The sequence below is a fragment of the Vicugna pacos genome, chromosome X, assembly GCF_048564905.1.
Source record: "Vicugna pacos chromosome X, VicPac4, whole genome shotgun sequence".
Lineage (NCBI taxonomy): Eukaryota > Metazoa > Chordata > Mammalia > Artiodactyla > Camelidae > Vicugna > Vicugna pacos.
The window spans coordinates 94811572-94828460 of record NC_133023.1 but is presented as its reverse complement, the minus strand read 5'-3'; the positions used below and the strand labels follow the sequence as shown (position 1 = coordinate 94828460).

Below are 16889 nucleotides of genomic sequence, written 5' to 3'. Positions count from 1 at the left end.
CTCCCACTCCTCTGGTGCTGCCCTCAGACTCTGCGGCCTTAGGCTCCCCCAGCCCGCAGTCTCCCACTGGTCCCTGTTTGTCATGTGGCCCTGGATCCAGAACATGCTCAACTCATTTGCTCTTCCTGACAGGTCCTCCTAGGTCTCCTCTCAATCTGCCTCAGCTCGTCATATTTTTTTAATGTAGCAAACAAAACAAAACAAAACAAAATAAAAACCCAAAAACCAAAAAACTGTAATGTTAAATTTGCCACATGACCATCTTCAAGTGTACAGGTCGGTCGCATTAAGTACATTCACTTTGTTGTGCAACTAATCACTAGAGCTTTTTCATCTGCCACTCTGAAACCCTGTACCCACTAAATGTTAATTCCCTCTGCCCCTCCCCCCAGCCCCTGATAACCACTTTTCTACATTCTGTTTCTAGGATTTTGACTACTTTAAATCCTTCAAATGAGTGGAATCATACAGTGTTTGTCCTTTTGTGAAGAGCTCATTCAATTTTGCCTAAGGTCTTCGAGGTTCATTCATGTTGTAGCATGTGATACAATTTCCTTCATTTTGCGGCTACATGATACTCCATTGTAGACAGAGAGGTGATGTAGGAGATACCAGCCTCTGTGCCCCGACAGAGATCAACAGTTAGACAGCTATCCATGAGTGAAAAGAGCTCTGAGGAGTCTAGGAGTCCACTTAGGACCTTCAGCAACACAGTGGTACAAAAACCCGAGACAATCATACAGGAAGAGAAGGAAGAACAGCTTCACTGTACTTGCGTCATCCCACACCCCTCACCCCCAGCTGCCATTGCTCAGCACCAAGAGGGAACTTCCCAGCTAGAGAGAGTTTCCTTCACCGGGAAAGGGAGAGTGGGCTGAGGGACCAGCTTCCCCCCACCCCCACCTTTCGGGGCAGTGCACAAGGGTCTCAGTTTGGTTTCACCCCACCCAAACCCACTCTACTCAGGATGCGGAGAAAAGAGATGAACCTCGAGGGCATTATGGTAAGTGAAATAAGTCAGATGAAGAAACACAAATACTATATGATATCACTTTTATGTGGAAACTCGAAAAGCTGAACACATAGGAACAGAGTAGAGTCTTGGTTACTGGGAGCTGGGGGTGGGAGAAATGGAGAGATGCTGGTCAAAGGGTACAAACTTCCAGTTATAAGATGAATAAGTTCTGGGGATGTAATGCACAGCATGGTGACTATAGTTAAAAAAAACTGTATTGTTGACTTGAAAGTCGTTTAAAGCATAGATCTGAAGTGTTCTAACCACAAAAAAGGAATACTAATTATGCAACACGATGGAGGTGTTGGCTAACGCTATGGTGGTCATCATTTTGCAATATATGAGTGTATCAAATCAACATACTGTACACCTCAAACTTACACAATGTTATATGTCAATTGTATCTCAATAAATCTGGGGCAAAATAGTCCATTGTATATCTACACCATTTCCTTTACTCATTCATCCGTCAATGGACGTTTGGTTTGTTTTGATGTCTTGGCTATTGTGAGTAACACTATGATGAACATGGTTGTGCAGACATCTCTTTGATGTCTGTGATTCCCTTTTATTCTTTCTAATTTATACCCAGAAGTGGGATTTCTGGATCGTATGGTAATTCTTTGTTTTGTTTTGTTTTGTTTTAAGGAAACTCCATAATATTTTCCATAATGGCGACACCATTTTACTTTCCCGTCAACAGCGCACAAGGGCTCCAATTCCTCCCATCTTTGCCAACGCTTGTTGTTTTCTGTTCTTTCAGTAGTGGCCATTCTAACGAGTGTGAGGTGGTAGGTAATGTGGCTTGATTTGCATTCCTCTTATGTATCAGAGAACATGCACGTGGAAACTTGTCAACATTACAGGAGTCATTCAGTTACAAATTTGAAAAAAAAAATCCAGGTACTGAAAATGAATGAATTCCTATCATTGACACTATTGCCATCAAATCCAGAGCAAACTAAAGAATATTCTTTGAATTGTGAGGAAAAAAGGAAGGGAAATACTAGGTATTTCAGAAAGTAGTGAAAATGAGCGTGAGAGAGTAAGAAGGGACCGTGTAAAACAAATTGTAAAAATACTCCATTGTTGCTGTCAATTTCAATAAAATAAAAATGATTTACTTAGGATGTTAACCAGGCCAAGAACAGCATACAGCTTTTGGAGAATCTATTCCATATGACAATTGAAGATTTTAAATAAGACAAGTGTATAAGAAAATTACGTAATGAAGAGTTGATTTATCTCGACCGGATCGTTTGTTACAAAGAATACTTGCTTTAACCCGTTTTTTTCCCAGCATACTAGTCTCTCGTGTCTTCTGATGAAAGTTTGTGGAAAATTACAACAACTCATTGAAGGCAGGACACCTAATGGCAATGGCCCAGACCTTTCAGCAATCAAGGTTTGATCATCCTTCAAGGCAAAGAACCATGACCAGCTGAGGGGCGGTCTCCGGGCAAAGGGAATAAGAAATGGGTAGTGAAAGACGGCAGTTATAAATACCGGCTACAACCATGTGACCTGCAGCCAAGACTGTGATATTATGTAGCATGATGAGTTAATAACCTCCCCCTCCTCGGGTAAGAGGACGAACAAACAAAGAAACAACGAGCTATACTTTCACGGCAAATACTTAGGGCAACAGCCCCGCTTTTACTGACAGAGAACCATAAAAATGAAAGGCTCCACTGCTTTTTTTTCTTAGCCTCTAGAAGGCAATTTTCTTGACTCCGACATTTTTAGGAAGCTTCAGCAAAATCTCATTCCATCCTGCAGCATAGAAAGTGTGCCTGCTTCTCATCCGTCTTTGCAACACAACTATCTGTTTTTCTTGTGATTAACTCCGTTGCCAAGACGGTCGGATTCTACTTTTTCTAGGAACTTCTCAAGTTGCTGAATTAAGACTCCTCTTTTAAACCTGAAAATAAAGAGGCATTTAATTAACCAGAAGATATCTAAAGCCTCGATAATGTGTAAGGCATACTAGTGGGTACAAAACAGAGCTCACGACCTACTTGGGAATAGAAAGTGTATCCTAAGGGGAAGATACGGTCCAACAAATTACCAAGAGCGTCAGCTGAGGGCCAGGCCCGCCCCAGACTATGGTGAGCTTAGAAGGCCCCATGGGCTTGGGAAAATGAATTAGAGTAAAATAATATCAACCTAAATGCCTATGGAAATAGCACGAGCTATGACTGAGGGCCAGGGCTTGGGGAAAGCAAGGCCTGTTCCTGCCCCTGTTCAGCACTGGGCGCAATTACATTCAAAACAAAATTAGAGAGTTCTTTTTTACACTCACCTTCTAGCTTCCTTGATGGTAAATTCAACAAATTGTTTCTTGACCTCAAGAGGTCCTTGCACTCCTTCAAGCAAAGTGAAAATTCTTTCATACTCTGAAGATATTAAAAAAAAAATCAGCATTTGTAAAAAGATGAGGCTGGTATAGAACTCAATCTTAGCGCATCTACTAGCTCAGTAATTATTCTTCGTGAATGTTGCATCGTGTTTCTGTTTTGAATGCTTAAGTCACAACACCTGCACATCACTACTAAGGAAACTGCCATAAACATTAACCACGCCCACCCCCCCAAAATTAAGAGGTATATTAGGAATTTTTAGACAAAGTAAAGAAAAACCACCCTAAATCATGTAAAAACCCAATTCTGTCAAAGGATGAGTTTAAAAGGTGGGCTCAGTTTATTCTAAATCATACAAAAAAGAGCGACTTCCCGTGGTTTTATTAATAGACATTCTTTCACTACTTACTTCGTCCAAACCTCCGAACTTCTTTCATTAATTGGTATTTTATATCATCATTAATTTTCTGTGCCATAGCAGGACTTATTTGCAATGTATTTGGCACAGTTCCCGTTGAAGACATTACTGTGGCTTTTGAATCACCTACGGAGACACTGCAGGTCTGGGTTCCTCTTTCAACTGTATTACTACCAGGTTTGTCAGTTAGGTCATCTTTGCTGAGACTAGTGAAGTCATCAGACACAGAATCAAATTGCTTGGGTGGAAGATCATCTGCTGCCATATTCATAAGCTCTGGTGCAGCAGATTTTGGCAAGAAGCCATTAGGTGGGGTTTGATTATTTTCTGTCTTCTCCTCGTGGACATCGTGAGTGACAGTAGCAGCTGGAAACCAAATTAAGAGATTGAACTCTGAGTTAGATGCATTTTATCACCACCACAGAGACATCCCTGTGTTCTGCAGTTCTGAAGAAATTATTTCAGAAAGCACGAGGATGTACCAGGTATCAGATCCCACAAATAAGGCTGAGACAAGATCATACAATAAACCACTTTTTCTCTCTTGGCACTATCAATACATACAGAAATGTAGTTGGATAGTTCAACTAATAAGAATACATTCACAGAGCCCTGACACTTATGATTGACTGTCTCCTCAATGCCCTTTACAAGTTGAAAAGCTAAAAGTCTCATTCGATGTCAAGATGTCTGATATTCACACTCCATCACCAGAAATCCCTGTCAGTACAGGATCCTCCTCGTCCATCTTTTGTGTCTCAGAAGAGTGAAATTCTTTTTACTCCCAAGTCTGGCAGCTCTCCTTCACTTCCTCCTCCTCCTCTGTGCCAGGCACCGTGCCAGGAGCTGGGGAGCAGGAGCCAACAGGACCGAGAGAAACCATCCTCACCCTTCTGGAACCTACATGCTCGTGGGGAGGCCAGGCAGTAAGTGTACCATGATCCCACAGAACAATTACAGTGTGAACTCATGTTAGGGAAGAAGCAGGCAGGGCTGAGACAGAGAGGAGGAGTGGAGTCCCAGTGGACCACGTGGTCGGGGAGGGCCTTCTGATTCTCAGGGGGTGTCCCGTGGGCAGAGCCTGGAGGAGGAGAGAGAGCCAGCCTGTGCACACGCAGAGCAAGAGCTCCAGGCCGCGGTAAGGGCAAGCGCGGGGCCCCAGGGAGGAGACTGGCCAGCGACCGGAGAGTAAAGGACAGAGGCAGAGAGAGCAGGGAGGAGACGACAGGACACGTGTTAGGAGAGGGCGGCGGGGCCAGGTCTTGCAGAGCTTGGGGACCAGCGTCGGGAGTTCAGATTGTGTTCTGAGTGCCCAGGAAAGGTGATGATGTGTTTTCCAGATGAACGTGGCATGATCTGATTTCTGTGTCAACATGATCACTCCAGCTGCAGGGTTAGACAGTGAGGGTCAGACCCCTGGCTAGAATGGAAATCAGACAGATCAGATAAGAAGCTATTATCGTATCTGGGTGAAAGATCATGTCAGAGTGGACTGGAGGGATAGAGAAAAATGGTGAGATTCAGGAATTTTTACAGTAATTCTTACAGGGGAAATGGCAAGGGAAAGCAGAAAAAAAGAATGAAAGGGGGGTTACTGATACGAGAAGAAAACCAGCAGATCGCGGCGCATGGGAATCCAAGAAAGTTTCCATGAAGGAGCGAGTGAACAACTGTGTCAAACATGGCTGAGACATCAATGGCAACCTCAACCAAAACTGGTGTCCTTGATGAGAACAACTCCCGCAAAGTGGAGGAGGCAGAATCCAGACCCTGCTGGGTAAGGTCCTGAAGAGGAGGTGATAATAGTCATTCTTACTATCTTCCCCGGACATGGATAGGGCCCCGGAATGGGATTCTCCCTCTTCGTCCTGTTTCATTGGCAGCAGGCCCATACCCGGCTTTTCCTCAGATAAAGAGGGACTCTCGGGTTCTCCACAAAGTTCCATTTGGTTTTCAGGCCCGACGGCAAACTCCTCTGCTTCGTCACTCATCACTTCCTGAGAAACATCAATGAACACGTTCCAATCACAGCAAAACTCCATCAATCACAAAATTGCAAATATTTTCTGTATGTCTATACAGCCAAGAATTTGAATCGCTAATTTGAGTTTTAACCACGGTCCAATATTTACCGTACTTCAACAAATACTCTCTTCAGGAAAAGCAACTTAATTTTAATCCGTCTATTTTATTATTTTTAAAAAGGAAGCTAACACGCAAGATGTCGTCCAAAGCCAAACATGGTGTAACCATGAGTAATCAGGATTCTTGGGGAACGGGCAGCACTCAGCAACAAAAAAGTGGATTACTTCTTTGAAGGAGGAGAAACCAATTTGTGTCAACTCTTTTTTTTTTTAAATATCGTGGGGTTTTTTTAATTGATTTTTCTGGGTTTTTTTTTTTTTGGTGTGTTTTCGGGGGGGGGGAAGTTATTAGGTTTATTTATTTAATTTTTTCTTCTGTAATAGAGGTATTGGGGATTGAGCCCAGGGCCTCATGCATGCTAAGCATGGGCTCTACCACTTGAGCTATACCCCCCTCAACATTTGTGTCAACTCTTGTTAGGAGAAATAATTCCTTTCCTTGGTCCTCATTTTAAAAGGCCAACATAAACCTGAGAATCTCACAGAGACAGCTGAAGAAAGGACAACTATCGGCCTTTATCCTAACATCTCTCCTGAACTGAGACCCAATAATCCTAAACCAAAGAGTACTCAAATACAATAGCATATAAAAGGGATATACATCCTGTCTTGTTTAGATACACTGCAGGAAGGCAAGATTGGTTTAAAATTTTAAACTCAGTGGTTTAACATTCAGAAATCAATGTAATGCATCACTTAACAGCAACGACAACAAACCAAGGGAAAACCTTATGATCACTTTTATAGATGGGTTACATTTCAACAATTAGTCATGAAGAAAACTATCAGCGATTTGGAATAGACAGCAACTTCCTTAATCTGATAAACTGTATCTACCAAAAAAAAAATCTATAGCAAACATCATACTCAACAGTGAAATAGCAAACATTTTCCCCTGCGTTCGGACAAAACGGTGTCCACTAGCCATTCAGCCATGTACTGATGGTTCTGAAAGTGCAGTAGCACCAGGAAATTATAATCGTTGTAAAGTCTAGCCTGGAAAGGCAAACGTAAAACAGTCATTATTCACAGACGGCGTTACACAGACTATGCAAAAGGATAAGAAATCATTAGCGTTAATAAGTGAACTTAATCAAGTTATTAGTTATAATAAAAACCGCTTTGTGGTCATCATCATTACCACTTTTCTATTTCTGCATAACAGCAACAAATAATTAGAATGTAAAAACGTAAATGCCATTGAAAATAGTATCAAAAACGTCTAATATCTAAATCTAATGAAACAGTGCTAGAGCACAACCCGAAAACTGTAAAACATCACTGAGAGAAATTAAAGACCTCAGTAAACGGGGAGAAATACTTTCTGCATGGATTGAAAGATTTGTTATTGAGTCATTATTGTCACTTCTCCCCCAAATGATCTCTACTAATCCCATTTAAAATCCCACTATGTTACATTTTTTGTGAAAACTGACAAGCTGGTGGTAAAAAAACAAACAAACAAACAAAAAGTGCATGGAAATTAAAGGGCTTAGTATAGCCAAGACGGTCTTTAAGGAAAAGAACAAAGCTGGAGGACATATACTACCAAATTTGAAGATTTACTCCAAAAGTATTCTAAATAAAACAGTGTGGTAATGGAGCAAGGACGGGCAAATACACCAATGGAAGAGGACAGAGAATCTAGAAACAAATCTGGAAATAGGGAAACAGCTGGATTTATGACACAAGGTCCCCTGCAAACCACTGTGGAGAAGACAGTGGTTTTAATAAGTCCACTTGATATGTACACAGGTAAAAAATAAACCTTGCTTCTTACCTCACCCCATTCCACAAAAATTTATTAGAGATGAATGGGAGATCTGTTAGAAAACTTAGGATATTACCCTCATGGCTTTAAGGTAGGCAAAGTTTTTTTTTTTTTTTGAGGGTGAAAAAGCACTAACCAAAAATCACAGATTGTCCAATTAGACATAATTACATTTGAAACTTCTGTTTATCAAAAAGACACTATTAAGAGGGTGAAAAAACAAAACAGATATGTAGAAGATACTCAGAACGTTATAGGTATGTAAATTGCATCAACATTTATATATTTAATTATTCACATACTCATATATATCTACATATGATTAATACACATGATGTGTATAAATACTTGTGCATACTTATCTATGTATACACGTATCTCCAAAAATCAGTGGACTCCAGAATATATGCAGAACTATAAGCCAGTTTTAAAATTCCAGTATAACTGAATCAGTATGCTGTACACCAGAAACTAACACAACATCGAAAAGCAACTATACTTCAATAAAAGTTACACACATCCTAGTAAAATAAGAGCAAGAGACCTGAAAAGGCACTTCATGTAAGACATACTCAAATGGCCAATTCATATCTTCATTAATCAGCAGAGAAATGCAAGTTTAGTCATGATGAGAGGTCCCTGCACACCCGCCAGAGTGGCTGAAACGACAGGCTGCCTGTACAGCAAGTGTGTGTATGTGGTACAACTGGAGCACTCACCCATTGCTGGTTGAACCCAGATCTCCACCCAGAAGCTCAAGGACGTGGCTGAAAAGTTGGCTAGAAATCTCTCAAGGCTGAGATAAAGAAATCAAGAAAACACACACACACACAAACTGAGCAATCTGGTTTGAGCTGAAGCTACGCAATTCTTGGAGCTAAAGGAAGCGTGAACTAATGGGGAGTTTCTTTAAGGTGTTGCTGTTTCAACAGCTCAGCCTTGACTTCTCTCTGCAAAGAGTGTAACCTGCCCTTGTTTGTGTCACGAGGGGCACAGTTTCAGAATGACCCTGTGCAGGGGAGGAGGCATGTTCCCCCAAAAGGTAACAACAGACCAAAACAACAGACATCAACCTTGCTAGGGAGGAAAAAGCACATCCCCATATATTGGTTGGCTATGGCTACTTCTCCTTTACTGAACTGCTTCTTCTTTAAATACTCCTGACTTTCTCAACTACTATGTTCCTCTCATATTTAGTTATATCTTTTTATAGATTGAGAACACATACCCCCTATCTTTCATATTCATTGTAAGTCTTTCCCCCAGCTTGCTGCAAGCTACTTGGTATTCTTCTTAAAAATTAGTTTTTGCTTGTGTCAACCAGGGCCTGTTTAAGACAGTTGGAATGAAATAAACCTAACACAGAAAATAAGGAAAGAAGTTAAAAGTAAGGCAAGACAACACACCTTTCCCTGTAAATGTTAAAATTAAATGATAGTTAGGAGTTATTATGGTCAAGATGATGAAAACGTGCCTTCATACAAACTTCTAAAATTGCTGCAATTTTTCTGGAGATGACTAGTTCATGATTTCTTCCCGTGCGATACTATTTCTACTAATAGAAATGAATTTGATAAATGCTTATATATAAATATTATATTGTATATAAGGATTTATAAAATTGAAAATCACAAATAAATTGAATGCTCAACAACACAGAAGTGAATAAATATCATTATATAGCTATATGATTAAATACTTTGCAACCATTAAAACACAAGCTTTAGAATAACATCAACTAGAGAAAAGGTTTCTGACGTAAGTTACCAAAAAAGGTAACAACTTCTAAGATAAGTAGTATGATTTCAATTAGGGGTAAGAAGCATATTTTTGCATGTAAAAAAAAAAACTGCTGAATGCCCAGCAGTTTCAGTCCTGGGTATATATCTTAAGAAAAAGCAAAAATACTAATTTGAAAAGATATATGCACTCCAATGTTAAGAGCAGCATTATTTACAAGTGCCAAGATACAGAAGCAACCTCGGTTCATCAATAGATGAATGGATAAATGAGATGTTTGTGTGTGTGTGTGCGTGTGTGTGTGTGTGTGTGTGTGATGGAATACTACTCAGTCACAAAGAAGGAAATCTTGCCACTTGCAGCAACATGGATGGACCTGAAGGGTATTATGCTAAGTGAAATAACTCAAAGACAAAGACAAATACTGTGTGATATCACTTATATGTGCAATGTAAAAACTACAACAAACTAGTAAATTGAGAAAAAAAAAACCAGATTTATTGATAACGAGAACTAGTGGTTACCAGTGAGGAGGGGGAAGGGGGAGGAGCAATATAGGGGTAGGGGGTTAAGTGGTATAGACTATTATGTATAAAATAAGCTACAACGATATATTGTACAACACAAGAAACATAGCCAATATTCTATAACAACTGTAAATGGAGTATAATCTTTAAAAACCATGAGTCACTATATTGTATACCTGTAACTTACATAATATTGTACGTCAACTATATGCAAATTTTTTTAAAAGCAGAGATAAAAACCAAACTGCTAAGAGGAAAGATAAGAATAGGTGGAATGTTTTATTGTTTTCCATTTGTAATTACGAAATTTTATTTTTTCACAATACAGAAAAGTTTTATTTTAAAAATCAGAATAAAATTATGTAACTAAAAGAAAAAGAAAAAACTCAGAGAAGTCTAAGATAAAAAAACCTCACTACCCCGAGGCTGAGGCAGAGCATCCAAGAAACAGCACCCCCTCCCCTGCCAGCAATATGCCTTAGAACTCCCAACTAAGACACCCCCTAAAGGCTGGGACAGACAACACCAAGAAGAATCCACCCCCTAAGGTGGACACAGAGCCCAAAGAAGCGTCCTCAGCCATGGCTTAGTTAGAGGACCGAAGAACCAGGAGCCACCCCTACATAAGCAGGCTTAAGTGCCCAAGAAAACGTCGTCATCTCGGACTAAGAAAGAGCACTCAAGACAGAATCTCTGTCCTGGGCAGGGACCAATTTCCCAAGGAACAGTATCAGCTGCCCCAGATCACCGAGGGAGCCTCAAGAAAGAGCTCAAACCTCCAGTGCTGAGAAAGCACCCAGAGGAAAGTTCTCTCCCCTGACAGCTGAGCCAGACCATCCAAGTTCCACCTCGTCTCACAGCATCCGAGGAACAGCACTCCCCCGGGGGCGACCGCACCAATTCTAAGTCCTCTGAGGACAGAGACAGTGCTGCCACTAAGAGTCCCCAGTCACGACGAGCGTATCACCGGAAAAGCTGCCCCATCAGAATGGAGACAAGTGCCCCCCGCCCCATGCTGAGCTGGGCGCCCGGGAGAGGCTCTCACAGCTGAGGGAGAGCCCCCAAGGGAGAGGGACCTGCAGCCCTGGGGTAACACACCCAGGAAATGTCCCCTCCCAGGGCTCCGATGGACGCCAAGAAGCACCCCTCACCCTCAAGCCTGCAATGCCCCCCCGCCCCGAGGAAGTGACCCGTCACCGGTGGGGGAAGAATCACACAGGAAAACCCTCCCAGACCTGAGCTGGAGCACCAAGGGCAGTCTGTCCCCAACACGGCTGAGGTAAGGCAGCCGAGGAACGGCCACCCCGGGGCTGGGACCAGCCCCCAAGGCAGCGTCTCCTCAGAGCTGAGGGGTCCCTCAGGACGGGCTCCACCCTGGGTGGAGAACACCCGGGGACAGACCCCTTCCAGGGCAGCGAGGCAGCCCGGGGAAGAGATCCACGCTCCAAGGGTCAACCCTGACCTTGATGGAGGAGCCTGGAAGAAACTCACGAAATGGTGGTAAACACATGCGGCTCCACACGTGGATCCTTCTAGAATGTGCCCTGGGCAGCTGCTGGAAATATGCCTTCTAGGGAGCCTGGGAGTGAACTATACGGCGAAGTGTCTCACCACAAGCTGATGTTCCACTGCCCGAGAAGGCTCCAAGGAAGCCGCTGGCCACAGCTGCTGCCGGCACCCACCCCGTGCCACGGGGCACTGGAGACGCTGCAGCCTAGACAGGCTTCCGCCTCTGGAGCCTCTGGGCCAGCCCCCAAGAGCTCGGAGCCCGCTTCCCCCAGCACTGCCTCTGGCGCCCTCTACAGGCTGACTCCTGTGCCCACTTCTGCAAGAAGAAAAAAAAATTAAAGGGACCAGAACAATTCTCACAGATCAGGCCAAAAGGGTGACTTTGAAGCTGAGAGCTAAAAAATCCAAAACTGGCTCACTATATTGACAGCCAAAGAGGAAATTTATAGCATCAAAAGTGCAACAGCTACTCATGTGGAGAAAGTAAAAGCATTTGTTAAGACAGGTGTCTACCAGAAATCTACAGTGCACATTATTCCTACGGGAGAAACATTAGAAGTATTCCATGTAAAATCGCAGCAAGACAAGATTGCCACTGTCACCCCTTCTCTTCAACACTGCACCGCAGGATTCCTGCCTTGTACCCTGAGGTAGTGAATAGAGCTGTTCACACACAGTGAGCTCTCAGACTGTTGAAATATGGACAAGCTGTGAGAATAGTGCATTTCAAGGAGTTGCCAAGCGTGTTAAATGTGACAATTGTCTGGGCGTAGAGATCGCTGGAGAGCTTCAATCAGTTCTGTCCCCACCACTGGCTGACAGGTTGCTGGTGTTCCCAGCTACTCCAGATGTGAGGTCATGGGTTTCGAGGCTACCATGGAGCTGAGGCTGGGGGAAGGGGGGCATAGTGAAAGTTACATCCTCCCAGAACTCACTGGTCCTATTGTGATCTGGCCACTGTTTTTGAATAAATGCTCTTCACGTTGTTGCAAAACTTTTGATAACTTACAGAGTTTGCAAAATATTTTTTTGTCACAATATGTGCCCGTGTCCTCATCGTTCTTCTGCAAGAGGGGATTTTCACAGGCCCTGACTTCAATCCAGAAGTGCCTCTTCATATATGCTCTGTTTAAAACTGAGTGTACATCCAATGAGTCAGACTGTGTAAATCTTGCATACTGTTTCTCTTTTTGTTCTGGAAACTGGTATAAGCATTTCCTGTGTACTGTGAAGGCAGCCTGTCATCCAGGCCTCATGTGCTGCTTTTCTCGCCAACTGGATATAGTGAAATCCAGTGACGACGTGGATGCAGACTCAGAAGGTGTATGTGTTTTTATTTCGTGCAACAAATAACCCCAAATTTAGTGGCTTAAAAGTTACCCCAAATTCAGTGGCTTAAAGCAACACCCATCTCTTATTTCACAGTTCTATAGCTCAGAATCTGGATGGCTTTGACTCAGTTCTATGCTTCAGGTCTTCAGAGGTCAGAATCAAGATTTTAGCCAAGTTGTGTCCTTACACAAGCAGATGGAAAGATTGGTTCTCGGACTGGAAGAATTAATATTATTGAAACGACCTTACTAGTCAAGGCAATCTACAGATTCAATGCAATCTCTGCCAAAATACCAATGGCATTTTTCACAGAGCTAGGACAAATAATTTTAAAATTTGTATGGAAATACAAAAGACCCCAAATAGCCAAACCAATCTTGAAAAAGAAGAACAGAGCTGGAGGAATCATGCTTCCTGACTTCAGGCTATACTACAAAGCTACAGTATTCAAAACAGTACGATACTGGCACAAAAACTGACACCGAGATCAATGCAACAGAATAGAAAGCCCAGAACTAAAGCCACGCACTTATGGTCAATTAATCTAGGACAAAGGAGGCAAGAATATACAATGGACAAAAGATGGTCTCTTCAATAAGTGGTGCTGGGAAAACTGGACAGCTACATGTAAATGAATGAAATGAGAACATTCTCTAGCCTCATGTACAGAAATAAACTCAAAATGGTTTAAAGACCTAAAATATAAGACTGGAAACCATAAAACTCTTAGAGGAAAACATAGGCAGAACACTCTTTGACATAAGTTGTAGCAGTATATTTTTCTGGATCTGTCTCCTAAAGCAAAGGAAACAAAAGCAAAAATACACAAAGCGCCCTCTTTAAACTTAAAAGGATTTGCAGAACAAAGTAAGCCACCGACAAAACGAGAAGACAACTTACTGAATGGCAGAAAATATTTGCAAATGATATGAGGCATTCATATCCAGAATATATAAATAGTTCATACAACTCAGATTCCAAAAAAAAAAAAATCCAATTAAAAACTGGGCAGAAGACCTGAGTGGACATTTTTCCAAAGACTACACGCAGATGACCAATAGGCACATGAGAAGAAGCTCAGCATCACTAATCATCAGGGAAATGCAAATCAAAACCACAATGAGATATCGCCTCACACCTGCCAGAATGGCTATCATCAAAAAGAACACAAATAACAAGTGTTGTGAGGATGTGGAAAAAAGAGGACCCTGGTACACTGCTGGTGGGAATGTAAATTAATGCAGCCACTGTGGAAAGCAGTATAGAGGCTTCTCAAAAAACTAAAACTACAACTACCATATGACCCAGCAACTCCACTCTTGGGTATATACCTGAAAAAAAAAAGTTATTAAAAAAAAACACACCTCAACATTCATAGAATCATTATTTACGATTGCCAAGATATGGAAGCAACTTCTGTCCATTGACAGATGAATGGATAAAGGAGATGCGGTGTGTATATGCAATGGACATATTGTATATATGCACATATACGCAGCCATAAAAAAGAATGAAACAATGCCATTTGCAACAACATGGATGGACTTGAAGGGTATAATGCTAAGTGAGGTAAGTCAGACAGAGAAAGACAAATACTGTATGATATCACTTATATGTGGAATCAAAAAATACAACCAGCTAGTGACTATTACAAAAAAGAAGCAGGCTCACAGATATAAAGAACAAAGTAGCGTTTACCAGTGGGGAGAAGGAAGAGGGGAGGCATAATATAGGGGTAGGGGAGTGGGAGTTACAAACTCTCGGGTGTAGTATTGGGTGTACGATTGTACAACACAAGGAATATAGCTAATGTTCTATAGTAACTATAAGTGGATTATGACCTTTAAAACTTGTGAATCACTATATTGTACACCTGTAACTTATATATCGTAGTACATCAACTATACTTCAATTTAAATAAGTATAATCTGCAAAAAAAAAACAAGATTATAGCCAAGCCGTGGGCTCGTCTGGGCCTCGTCGTGGGGTGGGATGCTCTTTCCAATTCATTCGGATTGTCAGCAGAACCCAAGTGCTTGCCGGATAGGACTGAAGTCCTGGGTTTCCGTCAACTCTAGAGGCCACTCTCAGACCCTTTCCAGGTGGCCCTCTCCACCTCCAAACCAGCAGTGGCACAGCGACTTCTCTGAGCACTTCCTCGCTGCCTCATCCGCCTGTGCTAACAGCTGGAGAAAACTCTCAGCTTTAAAGGCTCATGAGAGGAGGTTTGGCGCCCCCATGAATCCCACTTTGTGAAGGTCGAATGCTTAGCAATCTTAGTTACATCAGCAAACTCACTTTTGTCCTGTAATATGGTGGGGGTAACACCATAGGGCAAAGGTCATGGGAACCTTTAATCAAGGCAAGCAAGAGAGAGAAATTAACGGAGCAGGAGCCAGAGCCATGGGTGTGGAGCCGCTTCCTCATGCAGAGTACCTGTGGCTTCAGGGCCTGCTTGAGTCCAGTCTCGTCCATACCAGCTCTGTTGGACAGGAGGTGCTTCTGCACATACCCTCCACTGTGACTTGGTGGATCAGAAAACCCGCAGGTTAGGACCGGCAGCTCAGGTGGCATGGCGACTGGGTGCCCCAAAGTCCAGCATTCAGTCTGTACGAAGGCCCAGCCATAAGCCAAGTGTTTCTCAAAAGAACCAGAATGACATTTATGTCTCTAGGAATGAGTACCAGTTCAGAGTGGGGTCCTATCATCGTAGAGAAATAGGAGTATTTCTCTTCCCCAGTGTACAGCCACTCTCATAAAAAGTTACATGCCCCTTTGGGTAAGAATGGGAGAAAGATTAACAATATAATTTTTCAGTGTAGAAGTGATCATCCTCAAGAAGCCTCCCCTTCACACATGAGTTCTTGGATCTCTAATCAAGGCAAGCCTGGGATTTGATTGTTTCAGGGACTCTTAGCCACAGTGCAAGGTAGGAGTGTGTCTGCAATTCAGGAGCTCCTGTAGGTGACCTCTCGGTACTCCCATGTCCGCTGATTAAATTCAGTGGAAACTACCACTACACCAATCTGACTGGTTCGGGGCTACTAGTGGCCGTGAACCCCAAGAGTGAAAGGTTGGGCCACCCCATCAGGAAAAGGACAATCACCAGGGAAACGGCTTGTGAGGGTTAGAGGATGTGGAAGGGGTAGCGGAAGAAGCAACCACATAACCATACGCAGATACAAGGACTGTAATGATTACGAGTATTACTTCTTTATTTTTGTACGAATTGATTCACAGATAGATTTACCAAATCATTTTGGTGTTGACACCCTCTCATCCCCTTATTTTCCAACACAAGATGTGTTATTAGTTAACTTTATTTTTTGGTATTTAAGATACAGGATATTAAACTGGGTTATGAATCAGGTAGAAGAATGAACAAGACTTAAGGAAATATAGGACTTTGTGCTCCCTTTCAGAGGAGGGTTAGTGTTTTTTGGTTGTAGGTGGGAGAGATGGATCATGCTGGGCAGAATGATGACTTTGGTATTGTCTCTATTTAGTGATTAAGGATGGTTTAAAGAGATGATCATGGGTGACTCACATTATGGACGCTGGCACTTCCTGCGTGTTTCCGGTCAGAAGGTGCCACAGGGAGATTCTGGGAGGCTGGAGAGTTTGGTGGAAGAGAAGCAGCCACCATTTTGCAGCTCCCACACGCCGTCACTAATCTGCAAATCCACCTTTTGGCATGAAGCAGCAGCTGGGCCTACAATTTCTCTACTTTCTCCTGGATTATCCCTCAAGTTCTCTATTGTTTGGGCCAGTTGTTTATATTTAGCTCCAGGAAGTAAGGCCTCGGTTTCTGCAGATACGCTTGTCAACAAGATCAGAGGCAGCAAGAATTGGGATGTATTTGTCTGTCCTTATCGGGTTCCAGGTCATGTTTGTGGGTTTTAGTCTGTTAGCTTTCTTGCCTACCTCAGTTGAGGTGACAGCACACTTATGGAGACTTCTTAACCACATTCCACAGTCACAGAACGAAGGACAGTTTCTTGTAACAGCAGCAGTGGCAACAACATATACATCACTTACTTTGTCTGCATCTCTAGCTGACTGGTATAGGCAGG

The 16889-nt window shown here is 42.5% G+C and overlaps 1 protein-coding gene across 1 annotated transcript; it reads right to left on the bottom strand.

Annotated features, from left to right (window-relative positions):
- Positions 1 to 2636: 2636 nt before the first annotated feature.
- On the bottom strand, positions 2637 to 15390 carry LOC140691795 (integrator complex subunit 6-like). Its single transcript, XM_072955927.1, has 7 exons — positions 15253 to 15390; positions 15115 to 15167; positions 11587 to 11800; positions 5610 to 5790; positions 3785 to 4159; positions 3318 to 3411; positions 2637 to 2936 (listed from the first exon to the last, which is right to left on the bottom strand). Exons 1-7 carry the CDS (start codon positions 15388 to 15390, stop codon positions 2837 to 2839), a joined length of 1155 nt encoding a protein of 384 aa, XP_072812028.1. The 3' UTR covers positions 2637 to 2836.
- Between the last annotated feature and the right edge of the window lie 1499 nt (positions 15391 to 16889).